This window comes from Anser brachyrhynchus (genome assembly GCF_964034855.1).
Source record: "Anser brachyrhynchus genome assembly, chromosome: 10".
Classification (NCBI taxonomy): domain Eukaryota; kingdom Metazoa; phylum Chordata; class Aves; order Anseriformes; family Anatidae; genus Anser; species Anser brachyrhynchus.
In genome coordinates this window covers 19,577,192-19,599,506 of record NC_137705.1, presented here as the reverse complement: position 1 = coordinate 19,599,506, position 22,315 = coordinate 19,577,192, and the positions used below count along the sequence as shown (strand labels likewise).

At 36.9% G+C, this 22,315-nt stretch overlaps 1 protein-coding gene across 10 annotated transcripts in view; it reads left to right on the top strand.

Annotated features, from left to right (window-relative positions):
- The window catches only part of RAF1 (Raf-1 proto-oncogene, serine/threonine kinase), a 69,987-nt gene that overhangs the window by 44,780 nt on the left and 2,892 nt on the right, over positions 1 to 22,315 (top strand). For 7 of the 10 annotated variants that reach the window (XM_080605810.1, XM_080605808.1, XM_080605812.1 and 4 more), the window contains 11 exons: positions 371 to 528; positions 1,477 to 1,575; positions 3,031 to 3,184; positions 6,614 to 6,641; positions 6,732 to 6,859; positions 7,424 to 7,541; positions 12,938 to 13,022; positions 14,644 to 14,820; positions 16,535 to 16,581; positions 18,013 to 18,131; positions 21,211 to 21,342. In XM_080605810.1, coding sequence (XP_080461936.1) covers positions 371 to 528; positions 1,477 to 1,575; positions 3,031 to 3,184; positions 6,614 to 6,641; positions 6,732 to 6,859; positions 7,424 to 7,541; positions 12,938 to 13,022; positions 14,644 to 14,820; positions 16,535 to 16,581; positions 18,013 to 18,131; positions 21,211 to 21,342 — 1,245 coding nt within the window. The remainder of the gene's footprint in view (positions 1 to 370; positions 529 to 1,476; positions 1,576 to 3,030; positions 3,185 to 6,613; positions 6,642 to 6,731; positions 6,860 to 7,423; positions 7,542 to 12,937; positions 13,023 to 14,643; positions 14,821 to 16,534; positions 16,582 to 18,012; positions 18,132 to 21,210; positions 21,343 to 22,315) is intronic. The other 3 variants (XM_080605815.1, XM_080605807.1, XM_080605814.1) reach the window with 1 other exon arrangement.

The window sequence follows — 22,315 nt, the reverse complement described above, 5'->3', positions numbered from 1 at the left end:
CCTCTTTCAGGTTTGATGATAGTTTGTAGACAAAACAACAAAAACAACAACAAAAAACAATTCCCACCCCATCCAACTCTGTCACCTTACTAAGTACAAAATGGTGATTTTGAATGTTTGCACACTTCGTCATTTTTTTTTTTTAATTATTGATTAAATAATGCCTTAAATGTTTGTAAGCTTTCCAGGTTTCCAACCAAACTGGAAATACATGCAAGAATGCTCAAGTGTGATTCAAAGTTCAGTAATATTTTGGGGGCACTGATAACGTTTTATCCTTGTTTTTATTTATGTCAAGCTCGAAAGATATTCATCTGCGTTAATTAAGAGAAGCTAGTATCTTGCATTAATCGTTCATTGTGTTTTCTAGGCTCGGAAGACATTTCTAAAGCTTGCTTTCTGTGACATCTGCCAGAAGTTCCTCCTAAATGGGTTTCGGTGTCAGACATGCGGTTATAAATTCCATGAGCACTGCAGCACTAAAGTTCCAACCATGTGTGTCGACTGGAGCAATATCAGGCAACTCTTGTAAGGACTGTTCCTTTTTAACAGCAACAGTAACTCTCTGTGACAGACAAGTGCTTTTTTCTTTTTTTTTTTTTTTAAAATCTCTTACTGTAGAGATGAATTCGGATCTTTGGGAAGTGTAATCGCTTTCATAGAGTTCCAGACCGTGTGTATTGATTTCATAAAACAGCCAGCAATGACTGTCTGTTCCCAGGTGAAGAAGGCCATTTATATGCATTTTGTTAGTGCTGTAAATTTAGATGTTCTGGGACAAGCAAACAAAGTTCCTGAATGAACAGGCAGGTACTATAATGCCCTTTTGATTCAGCATGGGAAGGCATCCTAATTCCTCTAGCATAATACTTGTGTTGGAAGAAAAGAAATCGTGATTCAGTTGGTTTTTAGCTGTTGGAAACGTGAGTGTTTCAGGACTGCCAGTGCCTTTCGCACCCTATTGAAAATGAATGGAACAGTGAGAAAAGTGATGAAGGATAATACTTTCGTAATACCAGTTAGAAAAAATTGAAGATCATTATGTTAGAAGTTCTTTTATCCAAAAGTGTTAAAATCTATAAATGGCTTTGTGTCTTGATTAGTGATTGCATTTTTTAAAACAACTGGTCAAACAGGTATGCATTTTCTTATACTGATTAGTAATCAGAATTTAGGATGATTGTGACTGCCTGGGTTTAATAAAAAATTTGGCTTCAAATACCCTGTCAGGAAAGTATGAAGTCTTGCAGATTTGTATCTGAAGTTTAGTAAGAACACATGAAAGTCTGATGGGAGTCTGATGACATAGTTTTTAGTCATATCATACAGAAGGAAAACTTGAGGTAAAGACAGGGATGTGTTCATGAAGTTAATTATGCTGAAAAGAAACAGCCCTTTAAATTCTTAGTTTTAAAGAGCATTGTACAGGAGGTAGTGTAGCAGTTGAATTTGTAATTGTTTTTGTTGATATTTCAGATTGTTCCCAAATTCAAATATCAGTGACAGTGGTGTCCCTGCACTACCTCCCTTGACAATGAGACGGATGCGGGAGTCTGTCTCCCGGATACCTGTTAGGTAAGCTAGTATTTCCTGTCATTTCTGTTTTGGGAAATACAGTTGTTTAAAAACAAAATAAAACAACAACAAAAAAGAAACACCCCCAACTACTTGAAAATAGAACACTCACATAGAAGGTTGGGATAAACGTGCAAGGCAACACCACTTTGTCATAGATGATACATAATGTCCTTCCTTGTTCTTAGATTCAAGCAAAGCATTGATTGGGAATCTATATTTTTAATTTTTAGTCCTAAGATTTTAAGTGAGGATATTAAAAGGCTTGTGGAGACATTTGTTTTCCTGCCTAAGAAAATTTGAGGATCCCTTTGGTTTTGTGTGAATTAAATCTATTTCATCTGATCAGGTAGTATACACGTAAGGGTTAACTCACTTACTATACGTGACTCAAATGTGTAAAATAAAATAAAGTTCTGACGTTATGACCATTAATAGGGGATTAAAGAGAGAACAGTGGAAGCAGAAAATACTGTTCTTTTAAAGAAAGTTCTGAGATCTAGCAAGAATGTTCCTGTAGTTCTAAATGCTGGAATAAAATTTGTTTTCTTCCAAAGGGGCCTGTCTTCTGATCCTAATTTGTGCCTGTATTCTTTTCCTCTAAATTCTAGAGCCTGAAGAAGGCAGGCCATCTTTTGTTTTTTCTACATCCCTTTGAAAAAATCTTGACCTATTCAGGAATGAGACACAGAGCACGTAGCTGACTTGCAAATGGTTCTGTTTGTTTATTTATTTATTTTAGCTGGAACTACATCAGTAATTGATTTTATGTTCTCTTTGCTGTCTTACTCTACTTCCAGTGTTACTGAACAATGACTTATTAACTATACTTTTTTTTTGGTGAAGGTTGGTTTTGGTTAAGCTACCTGTGTGATTTGTAATAAATAGGGTTTGATTGACATTAGCTGTGATTTATAACTCTTTGTTGAACTGGATTTTACTGTTGGCCTCTTTTTAACTGGTATTGGGTTTCATGACTTCCTTGCTGGCTGTTCTGTGTGAACAGTTGAACAGTCTTGCAAACTTAAAAACATAGGGCTTAGCAGTAAAAAGTACCTTTTAAGTTGTTCATTTAATAAGCTTGAAATGAGTGGTTTGTTTAAATTTAACAGGTCTGAATTAATCCGACAGAGTCAGTAATTTATCAGTATTTTAAATGTGAGTTGATGGGGATTGAGATGAACCGTGGCAAATTTTATACTGGCAGAAGTACACTTAGAGGTACAGTGTGGCAAGAGGATCAGTGTGGCAAGTTTTTTAAATGTATTTTCTCAGCTGAAGGGAAAATAATTCAGCTGACCAAATACTTTAGTTAGCACGTTAGTCCCAACTTTTCCTGTGTTTGAAATCCTGTGTATGTTGTTGCTTTTGGACAGGCTACACTGAATAGTATTTTATAATTGCTAGACGGGGCGAAAAATAACCATAACCACTTTCTCTCTCTTTTCTTCCCAGTTCCCAGCACAGGTATTCTACACCTCATGCCTTTACATTCAACCCATCAAATCCTTCCAATGAGGGCTCCCTCTCCCAAAGACAGCGATCTACATCCACCCCAAATGTCCATATGGTTAGCACTACAATGCCTGTAGACAGCCGGATAATTGAGGTAATATTGAGAGGGATGGAATATCACACAGTTAAACTACAATGTAAATTGTGACTGACTATCTAATAGTCCAGGTTGTCCTGTCCAGTCCAAAAACACTTTTTTTTTTTTTTGCTTCTGTCATTTGTGTACAGTTTCCCTTGTAGGCTGTGATGAAGGACAAAGGTGATAATTGCCTAGAAAGTTGACAGCTTGTTCTTGCAGTCTTTACTAAAATTCTAGGTAGATTTTGGTGTCTGTAAAGACATGGGGGAGCTTAACAATCAAGTTTCACAGATCTGAAAAGAAAACAGGCTCTGTTTTTCTGAAGAAGTATGCATTAATGGGCATATTTTAAAATGTTCTTAGAGACTTATAAATCTGGATTTTTGGGGGTCTAATGTTTGTTTTAAGTCAGACTGGAGGTGTAAGTCTAGATATTATAGTTCTCAGAGTTTGAATCCTCTAGTCAAAGCTTACTGACAGTATGTTGTATGTTACACCCATGTGTAACTGATGGGGATTCCGGGCTCATCTGTTAAAACCACCTGTATCTTGAGAATACTTCTGCTGTTACTTCATTACAGGAATCCTTTTTTTTTTTTTCCTTCTCCTACCTTAGAGCCTTAGACTGGCAGCATTGAGAGAGAATTCTTTGAAGTGAGGCCTAAAGAGTTCTTTTTTTTTTAATTATTATTATTTTTAATTATTATTTGTTTGTGTAAGGGAGTGGTTTGCAGGAAAGGCTTGCAGAAGGAAAGTGATGAACTGCAGAACTTCAGAAAACACGCTGTATTATTTTTTTCCCCTCTGGAGTAGTTTAAAAACTCCTTAGGCCAAACCAAATCCTTTGACTGCTGAGTTTACTTGCATATTTCTTCAGCTGGTAGCTTGCAGGCTTCTTTGAAATATGAAGGCTTTCTTCAATGTGCCAGAGAAGTCCTCTGGATCTTTGGTGGAAGTGAAGCAAAGTGCACTGCAGCCCCATGAAGATTTTCTGGTTAGAAGCTTTGTGCCAGCTGGGTTTCATGGGGAAGATAGCATTTCCTACAGGCTTGCAGCTTGCTCAATTTTTGTTTTTTTTTTTTTTTTTTTTTAAACTGCTTTATAAGCCTGACCTACTGTCTTTCATGGCACACAAAAAAAAATGAAGCAGTCCAGAAAGAGAATATAAATTATTAAACATGGTAGTGCAATGAGCCTTTGAGGAGACATTGCTTTTTTTGTCCTTTATGCATAGCAGTAAAGAAGGAAATGATTTCTATTCTGCCTCTTCTAAATAGGGTAGAGGACTGAATAAAAAAAGAAAGAAAGAAAAAAAAAAGATAGCAAATACCTTTAGGTATGCTATAGGAAAGGCCACCCTAATGAAGGATTTTACCAGAGGTTGAATAATATGATTTTTTTTTTTGGTTTGAAGAGGAATAATTACTTAAAAGTTTCATTGCACTTAATTATCATATATCAAACAACTTAGGTTACATTTTCTTTCATTTATCCTAACATTTCATTAATTATTTTTTTTATACTTCCTCTGTTCTGTTCTTTTATCTCTTACTGTGTTGGCCTAGAATAACAGCCTGAATGCTTCTCCCAGTTCCTGGTGCAGACGATTTTGTTTGAGGGGAAGAGTAGGTATTTTCTTGGTGCCTTTTGTTTTCTTGTGATTAACAGGATTGCTATAACTTCTAAGCCATGGCAGTGTCCACACGAAGTGTTTAATCTGGAGTTGATTTAATGAAAGTCTTTGTAGCATGTTCATACTTAAATACAGAGGACAACAATTGAAAAAGGCAAATTGATAGAAGAGCTTCATTTTTAGTTAGATGGATGAAGCCATGCTACTGTGATACTTATTATAAACTTGAATAGGCTTGAATTAGAGTTACATTTGGTCACGCAGATTTTTAAGTCTAAAACCTTCTCAAATACATCTGTTGTGTGGCTGTTTTTCTCTGGAAACTATTTTGTTGAACTTAGCTGTACAAAAGCCTAGATTAAGAACATGATGTACTTCACATCAAAGCAAAGGTGACAGGCTACAGCACTGGTGCATGGTGTTTTTTGTGCTGTAAGAAAAACTCTGGAGAACACTTCTGGTTCGTTTGCTGTAGAATTCATAAACAAAAAACATATTATTCAAATCAGGACTGAAGTTCAACAAAAATACTTCTCGGATAAGAACTACTTATACGTGACTACAAGAGCAATTGAAAATTATTTAGTGATTCTTTGCCAGCTTGAAAGAAGTTATGTTCTCAGGCTGATGTAGAAAAACACCCCTTGTAATTAATGCAGGTTCCTGAAAATAACTTTATGGTCCTCAAAATGGACAAAGGTAATAATTTGCAAAAATTATTCTCCGGTAGGTTATATAGATTTTAATTCACTCAGGCATGGAGTAGAGGAGTTCTGCAAGAATACGCTGTTTAGAATTCAAGCCTGGGAGAATACAACTAACTAGCTAGAATGATGCATTTCATGAATGAATCTTTACTAGGGCTAATTTGAAAACTCTGTGGTGGAATATCAGCTTGTTCTGTCCTCCTGTGAAGTCTTACATTTGTTATTGTACTAATTAGTTAGAAAGTTTGAATTGACTTCTATTAACTTTTACAGTGTTTAACATTTCTGTAGTGCATGTTCTTGCTTTGTACTTATACAGTACCTGGATATTTTACCTTTCCTGTATGTTCTTTGGGATAATACATAGCAGGTGAGAAAAGTTGTGGAGTCATGTTTGTCAGAGCTTAGTTTATCTTGTGCATGGCTGTAGAGTTGTGTTGTAAAGTGCCTGTGGCATGAGGTGAGAGTTGTCATACTGTACCAACTAGTGAACTGTGTAAGAACATGCTTTTCAAATATCATCAAACTTTAATCTGTGAAAAAATGTTTTGAAAAGGAGCTGTTTTTGTATCAGAGCACAAGATGTAGCTTATTATGTGTTGAAATATCTCTACCATACTATTTCAAAATGTATATTGACCTGGAATGTTTTAGAGGCTTTTTGAGGTTTCCTACTTATAATCCAAAACCTTTTTGAAAAATTGTCCCCTGGAGATACAGAACCATGACAGGAGCTATGTTCAGATCTGAAATGCAAGCATGTGTAGCAACAGAGTGGTGGGAATGCAGAAAGTATTTCTGGTATTTATTCTTGTTCGATGTCTTCCCCCCCCCCCCCCCCCCTTTTTTTTGTAGTAATACCTTTTAATATGCTGTGAATATTTTTAATGTGTTGTAAAAATTGACAACGTGCATGTTTCGTAGCAAATAGGGTTCTTATAACTAGAAAATAACTAAGCTGTCATCTTTTAAAGGGTCTTGGTTAATATTGTATGATACTTGATCAAAACTATTAAGAAGTATTTCAACACAACTACTCGTGCTTGTTTCTTTGTATGCTATTGTGTACTTACTAACTCTTTTGATCTGTCTTCTCTGTTTTAGGATGCAATTCGAAGCCATAGTGAATCAGGTATGGTTTCAATAATAATAATAAAAGTGTAGTATTATTTTGTGTTTATTTTATGGTTCATAACTATTTTATTCTATTTTTATATTTAAGCTTCACCCTCTGCTCTGTCTGGAAGTCCTAATAATATGAGCCCAACTGGCTGGTCTCAGCCCAAAACCCCAGTCCCAGCCCAAAGAGAGAGAGCCCCTGGATCTAATACACAAGAAAAAAACAAAATTGTAAGTAATTTTTACCATTTTTAACATTTTAAATATGTAAAAGAGTTCTTCAATTTGAGTGTTGTGATTTTTTTTTTAAGTAAGTTTCTTAAATATTTCAGATGTCTTCAAATACTTAATTATTTAAACCCACAATTATTTGTTCCTCTTGAGGTCTCGGATCAGGGTTTAAGTTTTTAGTGCAGAAATTAAAGATAGTTTCGTAAGCAGTTAAAGCCTTCCAAGAATAATACATTTTGTATTTCTTCTATGAAAAAAAAATTAGTTTGGGAAATAATTAAATGGTATTCTGGAAAATAATTAAATGAATAAATAAAGAACGTGTACTTAATGTTTTCTTTTGTTATCTATTTAAATTTTTATTTAATTTAGTGTTGTTAGGTACCCCCTCTGCCTATCAAAACTGAGAAAAACAGAAGTGCAAACTACAGGAACAAAATCCTCAAGGCTTTAGTGCATCCTAATTTTGTGTGAATGAAATTATTTAATTCTTGGTGCATATATTAGTGTATATAATCTACTTGATTAAATAATTAACTAAAGCTATGCCTATTTTTGTTCCAGAGGCCTCGTGGACAAAGAGATTCCAGTTATTACTGGGAAATAGAAGCAAGTGAAGTCATGCTTTCTACAAGAATAGGGTCAGGTTCTTTTGGAACTGTTTACAAAGGCAAATGGCATGGTAAGTTCTTGTCTTCTCAAAATGTTGATACTGTAGAAGGACAGTAATCCAGAAAACAGTGAAACTGTTTTAATGGTGCTGTGTGCATATCTACCACCAAAGGTCCTAGGTGAGAAATACTAATTTCCTAATTTTAACACTGGAAAAACTAAGACACAGATCAGACATCAAAACCTGAATCTAAAAACTGGTATTTCCATGTCTGTTATATTGGATCCAACATTATTTTCTTTAATACCATGTTCTAAAATTTCACAGTAGGATGTTGAATTAAATTTACCTTTTTTCATTTGAATACCTCTGTGGTTTAATTTGCATAATTATATTCAAGGTGGCAGGGGAAGGAAATAACTATAAATTGCTTTCACTGTGGATTATTTCTAAGGAAAAAGATGGTTAATGTGAGAGTTCATAATAAAAGGTTGCTGGAATACTTCAAAAAGAAGCACACTGCAGAACTACGGAACTAGGTTCCAAATTCATGGCATCTGATATAAAAAGAAACACAACACAAAGCGCTTGAAACACAGAAATCAAGAGGGGGGGAAAAAAAGTTAAGTAAGATGTCACTAAACAAAGTTATAAATGTGAATTTCTTGTGAATACTTTTTTTACCAAAACATTTGCAACTATTCTTCGTGTATCAAGAACTTCATGTGTTAAACAGGAGCTGCGTGGAGCTACAATTTACAAATGACTTTAAGTTGTGTGCACAAAATGGCTGTATAGCTATCACCTAATTCAGTATAAGTAAGATTCGGTATCTTGTTTGAGGTAACTGTATATAGTTCTCCTGTTTTCTGGGGAAAGACGATGTTAAATTACCAAAAAATGTCAGTCTGATTTTATGAATTAATGTCAGCAAAGCAAAGTAACTGAAACAATTCTTTCCTGTTTTTTTTTTTTAAATGTTGCTGACTTTCTGTTAAAGTGAAATTCTAGGACAGCATTTTTTTTCCTTTTTTGTTTTTGTTTGTTGTTTTTGTAACCATCAGTTGCAGTGTGGTCTTGAAAGATTTAAAAGTGTATTTCTTGCAAGTCTTTTTCATTTAGAATTGTAGAAATGGGGAGTTCACAGTGCACAATTTAATGAAGTGCAGATTTTTTTAGTAACCTATTATAATAGTACAAATGCAGCAATAAAACTGTCTTGGTGAAGCTAAAGGAAATTAAGTGTTGCAGATTGCTGCAAACTTAGATAGAAATCCTCGGTTAAGGTAGAGGTGTCAGCTTTCCTAACGTGCTCAACCATGAAGGTCTGTTTGCACTGTACGTTTGGAGAGCACCTAAGGGCTGTTAAGAGGATGTGTACAACTGTATGTAAACTGTATTAGGTTTCCACTAAGATTCTCTGACTTAGTCTTCCAAAATAATAATTATATTTATCAATTTCATTGATATGATAGTGTCAAGGACAGTCTTGCTATGAGGAGTGCATCTCTTGTTGAACAGGTATCTTGCACTTCCATATTTTTCCAGATTGTTCTGACCGTTAAGTACTAATTTTAATATTTGCACCACTTCTGTTACAGACCTCATTTGGATCCTGTAGTGTCCTGTAGCATGCTCCTAAATTTAAAAGGAGGAAAGAGAACCAAGGCAGTTTAAATGGGTTGGAAGACTACCTATCATAAACACTCATTTCCCCTTTGACCCTGGTAATCAGTTCTAGGTTTTTGGTGGTTGGGGGGTGGTGGAAGCTAATTGTCTTCAGATTGCTGCTAAACAAACAAGTGCTATTGTGTATTTCTTTCTGTAGAGGAAACTGCTTGGGGAATACCATGCAGCCTAAAAAAGTGTGGCACCTGATTCAATAAAAACCGGTGTGAAACTAAAAACATCACTTAATTAGTGGATCAAAGATCATAATGGAGGATATGTTGAAAAATAACATGAAAATACTTGGTTTATAATCAGTGGATGCTGCATCCTTGTCTTGGCATATCCTAGCAATATACTTCAAGTATTGACAGACATCTGTTGGTCTTGCATTGTATATGAACGGTAGTTGCAGTAGGTACTGGGTACTTCAGGGGCTGGTTTTAGCAGTCATGTGAAACTGGTTGTCTTTCTGCCAGTTGTGTTTTACCGTTCTGGTGTATAAGCAGAGAGATCTCTTAAATTATAGAAAAAAAATTCATGCTGAAAATGTGAGATGGTTCTCTTTAGGAAGATGCTGAAGGATGAAATATGAAGTACATTGCATTTATGGAAGTTAAGGGAAGAAGATATAAATATACAGCAATGTGTTAAATACTTGCACATCTTTCTGTAAATTGAAATTATACAGTAACTACAGTGGAAGGTAGTGCAGTTTCCATCAGGGTACTTTTCTCTGAAACTTTAAGTACCAGTCTGCATATGCTTTTCATAAGTTGCAACAATTTTTTTTTAATTGAGCTGTTAGTATTCCTAATGTCTTCAGCTGATCGTTATGTTCTAGAGAATATAAAAATCTCTAAAATATTCTGTGTTTCATGTATATCTTGGAAGAGAGACCGTATTAAGAAAAGAATGAGTTGATTGTGGTAGCAGAGAAATCTGTCATTCTAGGGATTTTTTTTGTAGTGTAGGTGATGGTGCTGGAATGTGAAGTGGCAGCAGCCCCCAAATGGTGGGATAAGCCTATTTGAGAAGAGAGCTGCTCTCAAATTTCTCTTTGCTTGTATGTGGACTAAGAATAAGTTTCAGTTTTCCTAAGCCCCTTTTACCTTCTTGTGACGGTGTCAAGGCAAGTTTATCCCCCTCTTGAATTTTAAAATGTTCTGTCCATCCATAGTTAATATGATTTTGGTGTTTACAGATTTCACTGAGGAATCGGTGGGTCTTGCTGTTAGTGGCTTTACTTTTGTTAGAACAGTCAGCTTCATTATACTATTGTACCTTTTTTGATCAGTTCAGTTCTACTGTTTTCTAGATGTACACTGTAAAGCTTTTTACAACGTTATTCTGTGGCAATAGTCCTTAAACAGATAGGACTGAGTCATAATGTATTCATTCCTTTCTGGATTGCCCCTCAACAGACACTGAAATTTAAACCAACCATGCACACCGACATCAATTCAAATGAATCTTTTAGGAAAAAAATATAATATATCAGCTTAAAGAACAGTAAGATATTTCATTTAGTCCCCAAATTGTTACTGAAATCTTAAAATCAGTTATATTGTTCATAATTTTTCTGCTATTCCTGAACAGAACATTTATTCCTCCCATTCCTGAACCTTAGCAACATTTCAGTCTGGGAAATTTATGTACAAATCATAGAACGGTTTGGGTTGGAAGGGACCTTTCAAAGCCATCTAGTCCAGTGCTACTGCCCTGGGCAGGGACACCTGTCACTAGATCAGGTTGCTGAAAGCCTTGTCCAGCCGGACTCGGAGTGCTCCCAGTGGTGGGGCAACCACAAAAAATCTGGGCAACCTGTTCCAGTGTCTCAGCACCTTCAACATAATACCGGAAGATATTTTTTTCATTGTAAATGAACCTTCTTGCAGTTTAAAACTGCCACCCCTTCTCCTGTTACTACAGGATGTGGTTAAAAAAAAAAAAAAAAGTGTCTTCCTCCATCTTCCTGTTGAAAGGCTGCAGTAAGGTCTCCCTAGAGTCTTTCCTAGGCTAAATACCCCCAACTCTTTCAGCTTTTCTTCACAGGCAGGTGTTCCAACCCTCTGATCATTTTTATGCTCCTCCTCTGGATGTGCTCTCACAGGTTCACGTCTGTCTTGTACCGGGGAGCCCAGAGCTGGATGCAGTGCTCCAGGTCGGGCCTTAGGAAAGCAGAGTAGAGGGGCAGGGTCACCTCCCATGACCTGCTGGCCACGATTCTTTTGATGCAGCCCAGAATATGGTTGGCTTTCTGGGCTACAAACACTGCCAGCTCATATGTGATGTTTCATCCACCAGTACCCCCAAGGCTTTCTCTGCAGGGCTACTCTCAATCAGTTCATCCCCCAGCCTATACTGGTACTGGGGATTGCCCCAGCCCCGGTGCAGCACCTTATTGGAGTTTGAGGTTCACTTGGACCTACTTCTCAAGTCTGTCAGTGTCCCTCTGGAGGACATCTCTTCCCACTAACACACATGTCAACTGTACCACTGCACTCGGGTGTCATCCACAAACCTGTTGAGGGTGCATTCAATCCTACTGCCTATGTCATTAATGAAGATGTTAAATAGTGCTGGTCCCAATATGGACCTTTGAGGGACACCACTTGTTACAGGTTTCCATTTGGCCATGGAAAGCCAATTAAGTCAATTCCTTGTCCGTCAAATAGTCTAGCCATCAAATCCATATTTCTCCAGTTTAGAGGCAAGAATGTTGTGGGGAACCATATCAAAGGCACTACAGAAGTCCAGGTAGATGAGACCAGTTGCTCTTCCCTTGTACGGTGATGCAGTCACCTCATCATAGAAGGCTGTTGAGTGAGGCATGATTTATCTTGGCTGAAGCCATGTTGGCCGTCTCTAATCACCTCCCTGTCTTCCATATGGTAACTTCCAGGAGGATTGGTTCCATGATCATACCAGGCACTGAGGTGAGGCTGACTGGTTGGTAGTTTCTAGGGTCCTCCTTACTGCCCTTTAAAAATGGGCGTGATTCTCTTTTTCCTCTAGCCGCTGGGGACTTTGCCTGACTGCCATGACTTTTCAAATACGATGAAGGGTGGCTTAGCAACTACATCAGCCAATTCCCGAAGGACCCTGGGATGCATCTTGTCAGGTCCCACGGACACGTGTGTTCAGGTGTCTCAGGTGGCCCTGAACCTGACCTTTTTTTTTACGATGGGAGCGACTTTGTTCCCCCAGGCCCTACCCTGAGATTCAGGGACTTGAGATGTTTATAAGTAAAAATAAATATCCAGCTTTAAGATAAACAGAGTTTGTATATATTTTAAAAAATATAAATATAAGTTTATACACACACACACGTATATGGTAAAGCTGGATATAAAAAGGATAGTGGTGAGTCTTTGCATACTGTTTGGAAGCCAAGAGACTCTGATGTGACTGTGCTTGAACTAATGTGCTGAGAATGCAGCTACACTAAAATACTGTCCTGTGAAACAGCTGTGACTGCACCCCTTTGAGATTTTAATAGCTTCAAATCCTGCAAAAAAGCATACATATAGTCCTAGCCAACTATAGCTGTTAAAAAATAGAAGGGAAGCATGTTGAACAATTAATGGCTTTCATTGTTCTCAAATTCAGGTAAATGAATTGTGCGGTACTACAGAAGTTCAAGTGTCTGCAGGAAAATCCTGACCTATGTACAGATTACTAGAGGTGTGCTGTGCACAACCTAGGGATTTTACGTATATTTTAAAGTACCATTATTTATTATTTTTGAAAAACAAAAACATTTTTAGTAATTTTTACTGTAAATGTATTTTCAGGGGATGTAGCCGTGAAGATACTAAAGGTTGTAGATCCAACCCCAGAACAGTTCCAGGCTTTCAGAAACGAAGTGGCTGTATTAAGGTGAGTTCACAGTTTCTTTGCTACTGTTGTGGTTTAACCCGGCTGGCAGCTAAACACCACACAGCCGTTCGCTCACCCTCCCCCCTCCCTCTCTGGGATGGGGGAGAGAAACAGAATAGTGAAGCCGGTGAGTTGAGATAAAGACAGTTTATTAAGACAGGAATATAATAATAACAATAATAATAATAATAGTGATAATGATAATAGTATTAATAATAATAATGTGTAAGAAACAAGTGATGCACAATGCAATTGCTCACCACCCACTGACCGATGCCCAGCCTATCCCCGAGCAGCCGGCCCCCCACCCCGGCCAGCCACCCCTATATATTGTTTAGCATGAGGTCAGATGGTATGGAATACCCCTTTGGCCAGTTTGGGTCAGCTGTCCTGGGTCTGTCCCCTCCCAGCTCCTGCTGCACCCCCAGCCTGCTCGCTGGCAGGACAGAGCGAGAAGCCGAAAAGTCCTTGGCCTGGTGTAAACACTGCTCTGCAACAATTAAAACATCAGCATGTTATCAGCGCTCTTCTCATCCTAATCCAAAACATAGCACCCTACCAGCTACTATGAGGGAAAATTAACTCTGTCCTAACTGGAACCAGGACAGCTATGTTTTATTTGATGGCACTGTATTTACCTACTACCCCTCCTTTAAGGCATCTTACCCAGTATTCTATGTTTGATAGGCAAAAAAAGCAGATCTCCAGAGAAAAACCACAGAAAAGAGAGCATATGGCGATACCTCTGAATACTATTGTAGAGCTGTGAGACACCAGTAGTAACTCAGTGGTTCTTCACTACTTCTGAAATTTGTTTTTTTGAGATAACTAATACTAACATCCATAGTCCTTCAGGTCACATTTGGCATGTAATAGCAGGTGAAGATTAACAAATTTTGCCATAATGCTCATCACCAGACAGAATACTCAATCTGTACCTTTTTTAAATTGCAGCATAATTCCCTTTTTATAGTTCTCTGATCCGTGTAACTTTCCATGTATTCTGCTTTCAAATACTGGTATTGTAATGTCTAATTGAAATTAAAGTAACTAATTTTAATACTGAAATTAAGTAACTAATTTTAAAACTGAATCCTGTGACTGAACCTGTTAGAATATATAGGAACTATATTTTTCATCTGTTAACTCCTTTACAGGTTATAATAACCCTTTAGTTTCCTATTGGGATTCAGTCTTCTATTTTAAGTTGTCACTTTTTCATAGCTTTCAGGGAGATTTTTATTATTCCAGTCACTTATTCTAATAGCACTTGCAAGTGTGACTGTTGGTTACTAATTTCAAAAACCCTGAGTTTTCTTGACATCTTTCTCTTAAACATTGTTCTTAAATAACTTCCGTGGAATTAAAGGGAAGTATTTTATCTAAAAAGAAAATCAGCTAATTTTATTAAAAAAAAAAAAAAAGGCAAACAGAAATTAGTGACTGTGGCATATTTTTATTATTTTTAAAAACAAACTTTACACATGCATCTACTTAAACTGTTTGGTTTTGGACTTGAAAGCTGAAATATATGTTCCTTCAGATGGGACTGCATTTTCAAAATAATTTGAAAACGCTTTTTGTAAAGATACTAATTTCTTTTTCTGCTCCTTCCTATTAGGAAGACTCGGCATGTTAACATTTTGCTCTTTATGGGCTACATGACTAAAGACAACCTGGCCATTGTTACACAGTGGTGTGAAGGAAGCAGTCTGTATAAACACCTGCATGTTCAAGAGACCAAGTTCCAAATGTTCCAGCTCATTGATATTGCTCGGCAGACAGCACAGGGAATGGAGTGAGTAGGATCAATAATGGTGTCTGTTCTCATCTCTTGGAATTACGTTTCCTTTTCCTTCCCCAAACCTTAATATGTAACCTTAGAGCTATTGCTCCGAGATTTTGATATGTCAAGCTGGTGTGCTGAGTCAGCAGTTAGTGTCTGTGTACAGATGGTGTGAATGAAGGTTTGTGATGAATCTACATAATATTTCAGAACTTCTTAAACACTATTTAAGTCTTCGCCACATGGTTCTGAAAGGTTACACTCTGATCCATGTCAAAGGACTGTTAAGACTGCAAAGTTAAGTGCTCAAATGAAAAAGGTTTTGTGCAGCCTTAATCCAGCACTGTTGTATGCATTGTCACTTTCTTTCATCTAGGATTTTTCTGACAGAATCTAGTCTTAATTCATGTTAGACCAGTAGCCACTAACAGTCAATGTTTCTGTATTTTATCTACATTGTACCTTAAGGTCTTACTGAAAAGCAATAGATGAGATCATATTCTAAATTTAGAATTATTAAGTTCCTTCTTTTTTTTCCCTGTTGTTGGAGAATATAGGGACTCTGAGTGTATAATAATGCAAGTACAATTTAAGACAGGTCAGATAGGAGCTTTATCAACTATGATCTTAGTGAAAGAACATTTGGACAGCATCTCCCCCTCTGCTCCCCTGTTCTTTGCCAAGTGATTGCAAAGATCTGATTGATATACTGTTAGAGGGAAAAAAGGCAATAAGGAAAAACAATCATGCTGTTAACAAGGCCAACTACTCGCTAGGGTTGGCCACCTTAAGTAGCTTGTTAACTGCCACGGTTCTAGCAAGGAGTCAATATATATATTGACTCTGATATATACTGATACTGATATATATATATCAGTGTGACAATGTGGAGAGATGGCTCTTGGTGGAGCCTGTGGGAATGGCAACCTCAGTATTATCTTACCTCAGAAGCAAGAGGCTGGAAATAATCACACTGATAGCTTTTAGTTGAAAGGAATGTTCTTTTAGGTAAAATAAACTTCTTAGACCTCTCATATCTTAAATAATAATTCTACCACCACACAGTGTTACCATAACATTGCAGTGCTTTGGTAAGCACTAATTAATATTGACAGTACTTCTGTGAGATGAAGGGATGGCTCTTTTCATTAGACAGTGGCAGATCTCACAGATAAATCTTGGAAAAGTTCTCTAGATGTCTGAGTAGAAACAGTAACCACCTCAGTTCTATTTCAGACCAATTAATATTAGTGTTCATAGCATAGAAGATGCTGACATTTGCTGAAGCTGTCAGTGCTCATCTGTTGTAAGTCAGGACCCAGGTTTCCAGTCTGACACCCAGCAAACCAGGAACATATTGTGACTGCAGACTAAAACAGTTCGTGAAAAGTGAGCCTTAGCATAGCATGCAAATTTCACAAATAAGAGGATGGCATCAGGTTCTCTAGGGCATTATTACGTTACATGACAATGATGCTACTATTTCTCTTCTTGAGATTTATTTGTGTTGCTTTCACTTTCTGTAATGCTCTAGCTTTGTAGTTGACTAGCACTTGCTACATTTCTCTTTCCTGTAAATTTCTCTGTATCCTGTAAATTCACTAAAGCAAGAGATTATGAAAGTGGTTGAGTATGTAGTAAACTGACAGTGTCTACCAGTAAATGAAAAGGCCCAGTTTATACAAACAGCCTCCGTTATGTCACTTTTCTGTTTTTTCTTTCATAGCTACTTACATGCGAAGAATATCATCCACAGAGACATGAAGTCCAATAGTATCCTTTCCTAATTTAATCTCACTTTAACGTGAGAGTGATTTGTTGTTCACATGGATCTTCTGGGGGCTTAAAATAGCTGTTTCAAATGTATATAACTAAAAATGAATAATTCCTCTGGATGAGTGAGAAGATACGTTTAGCAAGGACTTGCATAGAAGGTATGTGCACGCGTACTGAACTGTTGTTATAAAGATGAAAAAAGAGGTGCAGCAGTCATGATCCAGAAGTGTCTTATTATAATTAAATGGTATTTATGCAATATATCTCTATTAGCTGGAGGTCACTGTAGAGAAGTGCTACTTGATGGGGGGATGCGTGTGCATACTAATGCATATGTACACACGTTGGCCCCACGCTGTATCCTCTGTATCTTTAGAAAATTTAAAACATCTTCAGATGACTGGCAGAAATGAAGCCAAAAATCTTAATTTAAACTCAAGAAAAGGGGGCCTTTTACCAATATATTTCTTTCAAAAATGTAAATTTAGTAATGCATGCAGAGTACGTATGTTGTCAAATGATGTCTTTCACCTTTGAAAATGTGTGCTTTTGAAATTGCTGAGAAGAGAACTTACTGAGTTAGCACATGGGTGGTAACTTCCTTTCCTAATGTGAACAGAATGTTTTGCAAAGGTAATTATTAAAAGATAGGTCAAATCCAGTAGTTCCATAGTTTAAGGAATTTCCCTTTTCAGTTAGGCTAGAAAAATAATCACTTCAGTATATAGGAATTTAGTGTATAGGTTAGGACTTTGTGATTCCTCATGACGGTAACCTTGAACTATGAGTCTGTTGTCTGTCATAATGTTTCTGAATCATCTTTCCAAATTTAAGACATTCTTAAATGAAATTATAAAATTATTTCTTCTTAAAATAATCCAAAGTTCTAGCCTCTCAATCTTTACAGACAAACCTATTAAGCAGATAGATTACAACTAGTGCAGACCTGCATTTTTCCAGTTGAAGTAGTTAGATCATGGTTAAATTTCAGGAGATCTACCAGAGGGCTTTATGTAAATAAGTTTATTTTGATATTTGTTTTGCAATAGTTTTTTCTTAGTTTTCTTTTTTTAGTTGTGATGACTTCTGTGGTGTTTCTCTGTGTCTCTTGGCAGCATTTACTTAAGTACCTGTATTTGATGTCAACAGTTAATTTCTATAGTACCTTGTAAAGAAGATAAATATACAAATAACACTAAAACATATAGTCTTGTCTGGTCCTAAGTGTTAATTCTGTAAATACAGATGCCATGAAATTTACTTTTTCTCTAAAATACAATGCATAGTAGGCAAAACAAAAAACCAGCACTGTTTTTGGATAGTTGACTTGTATTTTTGAGGACCCTAACCAGATGCTTTGTAATCATGACTGAAAATTCAGCATTATTTACTCAAGTTTTCTACAGAATTTCTTTAACAATTGTTCAGATATATTTCTTCATGAAGGCCTCACAGTGAAAATAGGAGACTTTGGTCTGGCAACTGTAAAGTCCAGGTGGAGTGGATCACAACAGGTGGAACAACCCACTGGTTCAATCTTGTGGATGGTGAGCAAAACACTGTACTGCTTCTTGAATAGTTTTCTTTCATTCTGTTAAAGTATGTTTTGTCTGTTGAGCACTAGATTTTGGACAAAGCTTTAAATCTAAGTGACAATGTATGCTGTTAGTACTGAGTAGACGTTTATTCCAGTTGTAGGACAAGTTAAAATTGAAGAACGAGGTGCTGAGGTGCTTGTTTGTCCAAAGTAGACACCATTCACAGTGTGAATCTAAAGGTTTTCCTCTTGAATTTTTGGAGTTCTAAACATGGAGGGTAAAGACAGAGCTGTCGGTGGAATTACAAGTTCCAAGAGCAGAGAAGAGTCTTTCTCCTGCAGTCATCCTACGTTTCCCCCAAAGGGCTCTTCTCACTGGAGAACAGCAGCCTTTAATCTGCTTAATAGTGGCTTTGGGGGAGATCAGTGAGATGCTGTCTTTCATCTGTGTTCTTCATCACGGTCTCTTCTTCCCCTGCGCCCTGCTACGGACTCGGTGATATCCCACCTCGTGTACTTGCTGGTTACACATTCAGCAGCTTTGTCAGGTGGTTGGGCAAAGGACGGGAAGTGCTCCTTGAAGTGTGGGGAGGAGCACAAGTCACCTTTGGTGCTTGTATGATGCTTGATACATACCAAGATGGAGCTGTGAGGCCCAGTGCTGGTCCTTCCCTTGCATGAGATTGCTGCAGGAAGTTTTGAGGCAGCTCAGAAGCGTTGTAGGTGAATGTGAGTGTGTGTGTGGAAGTTCTCAAATTCTGCTGGAAATTTGTGGGGTTTCTTTTGAAGCGTTATTGCAAAGTCCTTGTCTGAGAGGACTTTCCCAGTGATTACCTTCATGTTTAATTTCTGCGAGAACTTAGAAGGCAGTTCCACAATTTTCCTTACAAAAATCATTTGGAAAAAATCAAGCAACTTTTCAGGTACATGACTTGAATAGAGTAAATGGAATAATTGAGCAGTGCCAGTTACCAAGTTAAAAAGCATCGTTAAAATTAGACAAGGATGTCCTGTTTAGCACCAATATTCCATAAATATGCTGTTGTAGTTTCACTTGACCCATTTTTGTTAATACTGTACAATTTATTTAGATTCAGAATGTGGCTTAATTAACAGTATTTTGTAGCTCCCAGGTAGCAACACTTGTGGTATATGCTTCATAGAAGTGTTACCAATTAGAAATGACTTGCTGAGTGCTACGTATTTGTACATATTAAATCTTCAGATCCTTAATGCTGAATGACTTGCAGGTGTTACTTGAAACAGGTTTTCCTTTTTATTTTATTTTTTTTTAATTCCTAGCAGCCTTCATTGTTACTTGGGTATTTGTATTTTGAGAAAAGGCAGGAAGTGTTCATTAAGAATACCAGGATACTTGGCCAAGATTTGTTTGTGACAGAAAATGCGCAAAGAACCTGAAACCAAGTTACAAAATCAATGTGTTTTTTTTTTTTAAAAAGCTCCTTATAACTTCCATAAGATAATAAGATACTTAAAATTAACACACAACAGTATGCCTATATACATAAAACAGCTTGGAGGGAAAAAAAAATGCATTTTTTGCTTTTTGCAGTTTTTTCATTTTAATCAGTTACAGACCATCTTGCTGACTTGTCATCACATATAAAGGAGATCAATTCTGTTTCCTTGAAAGTTGATATGATCTGAGTTTTTGTCGTACTGTGGTACTTTTATGTAGTGCTTTGTTCAGTACTTCTGAGGGACTTCTTTAGGGGAAAAAGTCTTAGTTAACAGGAAAGATGCTTTGATGGTTTATGCATTGTTTCACTAAATCAGTCAACATTTTTTTGTTTGTTAGCATCATAATTTTACTTTGCTTTGCAAAGATGAGTGCTCTTGCATTTCTTCCATAATCTTCAATATATGCTATTTTTTATTTTATGTAAATGTTTTAGTATCAATTTTTCAAGCAATTTAGTCTGTATGACAATTTTATATTTAGGCCTCTATTACTTGCCTGCTCAAGGTTTTTTTAATGGATAAATAGATTGAATGTGGTTAAATGTTTAACAAAAGAATTTGGGAGCATTTAGGTTTTGTTGGAGAAAGGATGTGAGTTCTGTTAACAGAAGAATAAAACTGCATGTCCATTTGAAATGCCTACTGGTATCACGAATGCCCTGGGAACTAGTCCTTGGAGCAGGTGGGGAAAAGGTCGCTTTTCTTGCAGATGCTCTAACCACTGGTATTCTTTTTGCTTCCATATTGCCTGAACTATTTTCTTCAGAAGTACTTTCTCGTAAGTTTAGGAGGAGCAGAAAAATGTTCTTGTGCCAAACTGCCTATTGCCATTGACACTTCCTGAAGTGTGAGATAGGGGCTTGAATGCTTCTGGGTGGAAGAGAGCATCGATCGGTTCTTCTAACTCGTGGCAGCGTGCCTGATGTAGAAGGCTCTCAGCATGGGAACTCCTCATCCTCATTCCCCAGCCCTGGCTGTCAGCAGAACCGGGGGCTCTGTGCCTGTGCCTGGTCAGGTGTGGGCTGAGTGCCCTGGTTTCTCTGGAGCCGTAGGAGCAAGTCTGCTGGAAGGAACCTGAACAGTTTAGGCAGCACAGCTTTAGGCGTTTTTCTTTCTGTATTTTATTTTTTAAGTCCATTATTTGCACGTGTGTGGCTTGACTTGCAGGTAATATTTTGGAACTTCTTACACAACAAATAGCATTCTTGTCAGGCAGGTGTCTTTCCCTTTTAACATCTATACTTGTTTTAAAACTGACAGTGAGAAAATCATTTTCAGTTGTATGTAAGAGATAAAGGAAAAAAAAACTATATATTGCAAATATAATGGCAAAATGCTCATCGAATTCAATTGTTGGTTTTTTGTTTACACTCAATTGTGTGTGTGTGTGTATATATATATATATTTGTAAGATGCAGAATAACACTGACTGAACTTAGGATACCTCAAGATCTCTGAGTTTTACCTTTGTTCACTAACTATTTCTGAACTCCTCTGCTTTCCATTGTACCTTCCACTTGTCTGTTTCAAAGCTCCATTAATACTTTTAATTAATACTTTTAATACTCCATTAATGCTTTAAATTTGTTTCTTTTCTCCTTCTAAAGGCACCAGAAGTGATACGGATGCAGGACAGTAACCCGTTTAGTTTCCAGTCAGATGTCTACTCCTATGGAATAGTATTATATGAACTAATGACAGGAGAGTTGCCGTACTCCCACATAAACAACCGAGATCAGGTAAGAAGCAATCTTCAGAATACTGCACTTTATTTCTAGGCATGATTTTTGACTTTTCCTAAAGAGATGTAAGATAAGGACAAATGCAAGACACCAATTGGAATGTTGTTTACAACATAGTTTGTTTCAGCAGTAAATCTGTGTAGTTGAATATTTACTTAAATATTGATAATGACAGTTACTCCAGAAAAAAAATTGTTTATAAATATTTTAAGTGCCCCGTGATTTAGTCTTCACGAGGTTGTATTCTTACCCAGTCAGTTAACAGCTGAAGAGGCACATCAAGGATTGAAACCTCAACTGCATTCTCTTTAGATAAATGCTTTTTTTTTTTTTGCTTAGCAAGTGTAGAGATAATTCATTATTGAAAACTTTTTTTCTCTGAAGGGCATGAACTTAAAACTCCTAGATCTTTTTGATCACTGTTTTGCTGATCCTCAGTTTTTCTGTTGCTTTGTTTTTTGTTTGTTTGCTATGTTAAATGAAGATCTAATAGTGAGCTGGGGGGGAGACACAAACCACTGGTTTTTCCCCTATTGTGTTTATCATCTGTTCCAAGTAGGAGAAGCCAGTTCAGTTAAAGACGTGTGTTGTTGTTTTAAAAGCTGTCTACAAACTGTGATATGGGAATGTGTTTTAATTAATCACATTGAAATTCTGTGCAAGCTTTAATGATCAGCACTGTCACAAAACATGTGACACTTACTGCTCAAATAAGTTTTGTGGGAAGGATGGAATACAGCCTGGGGAATTTGACCTTATTTTAGCAACTTTATATGGACTTTTTTTGGAGCTAACTTAACTTGAAGAAGAAATAATAGCACAAGTAGTCCTGCTTAAAAACAAAAGAATACCCCCCCCCCTTCCCCTCACCCCCCCCAAAAAGGAAAAAAAAAAAAAAAAAAGGCAACTGCGAACAAACCAACCCAACTTTAACCAACAAAACCTACACCATTTTACTAGGTGATAGGCT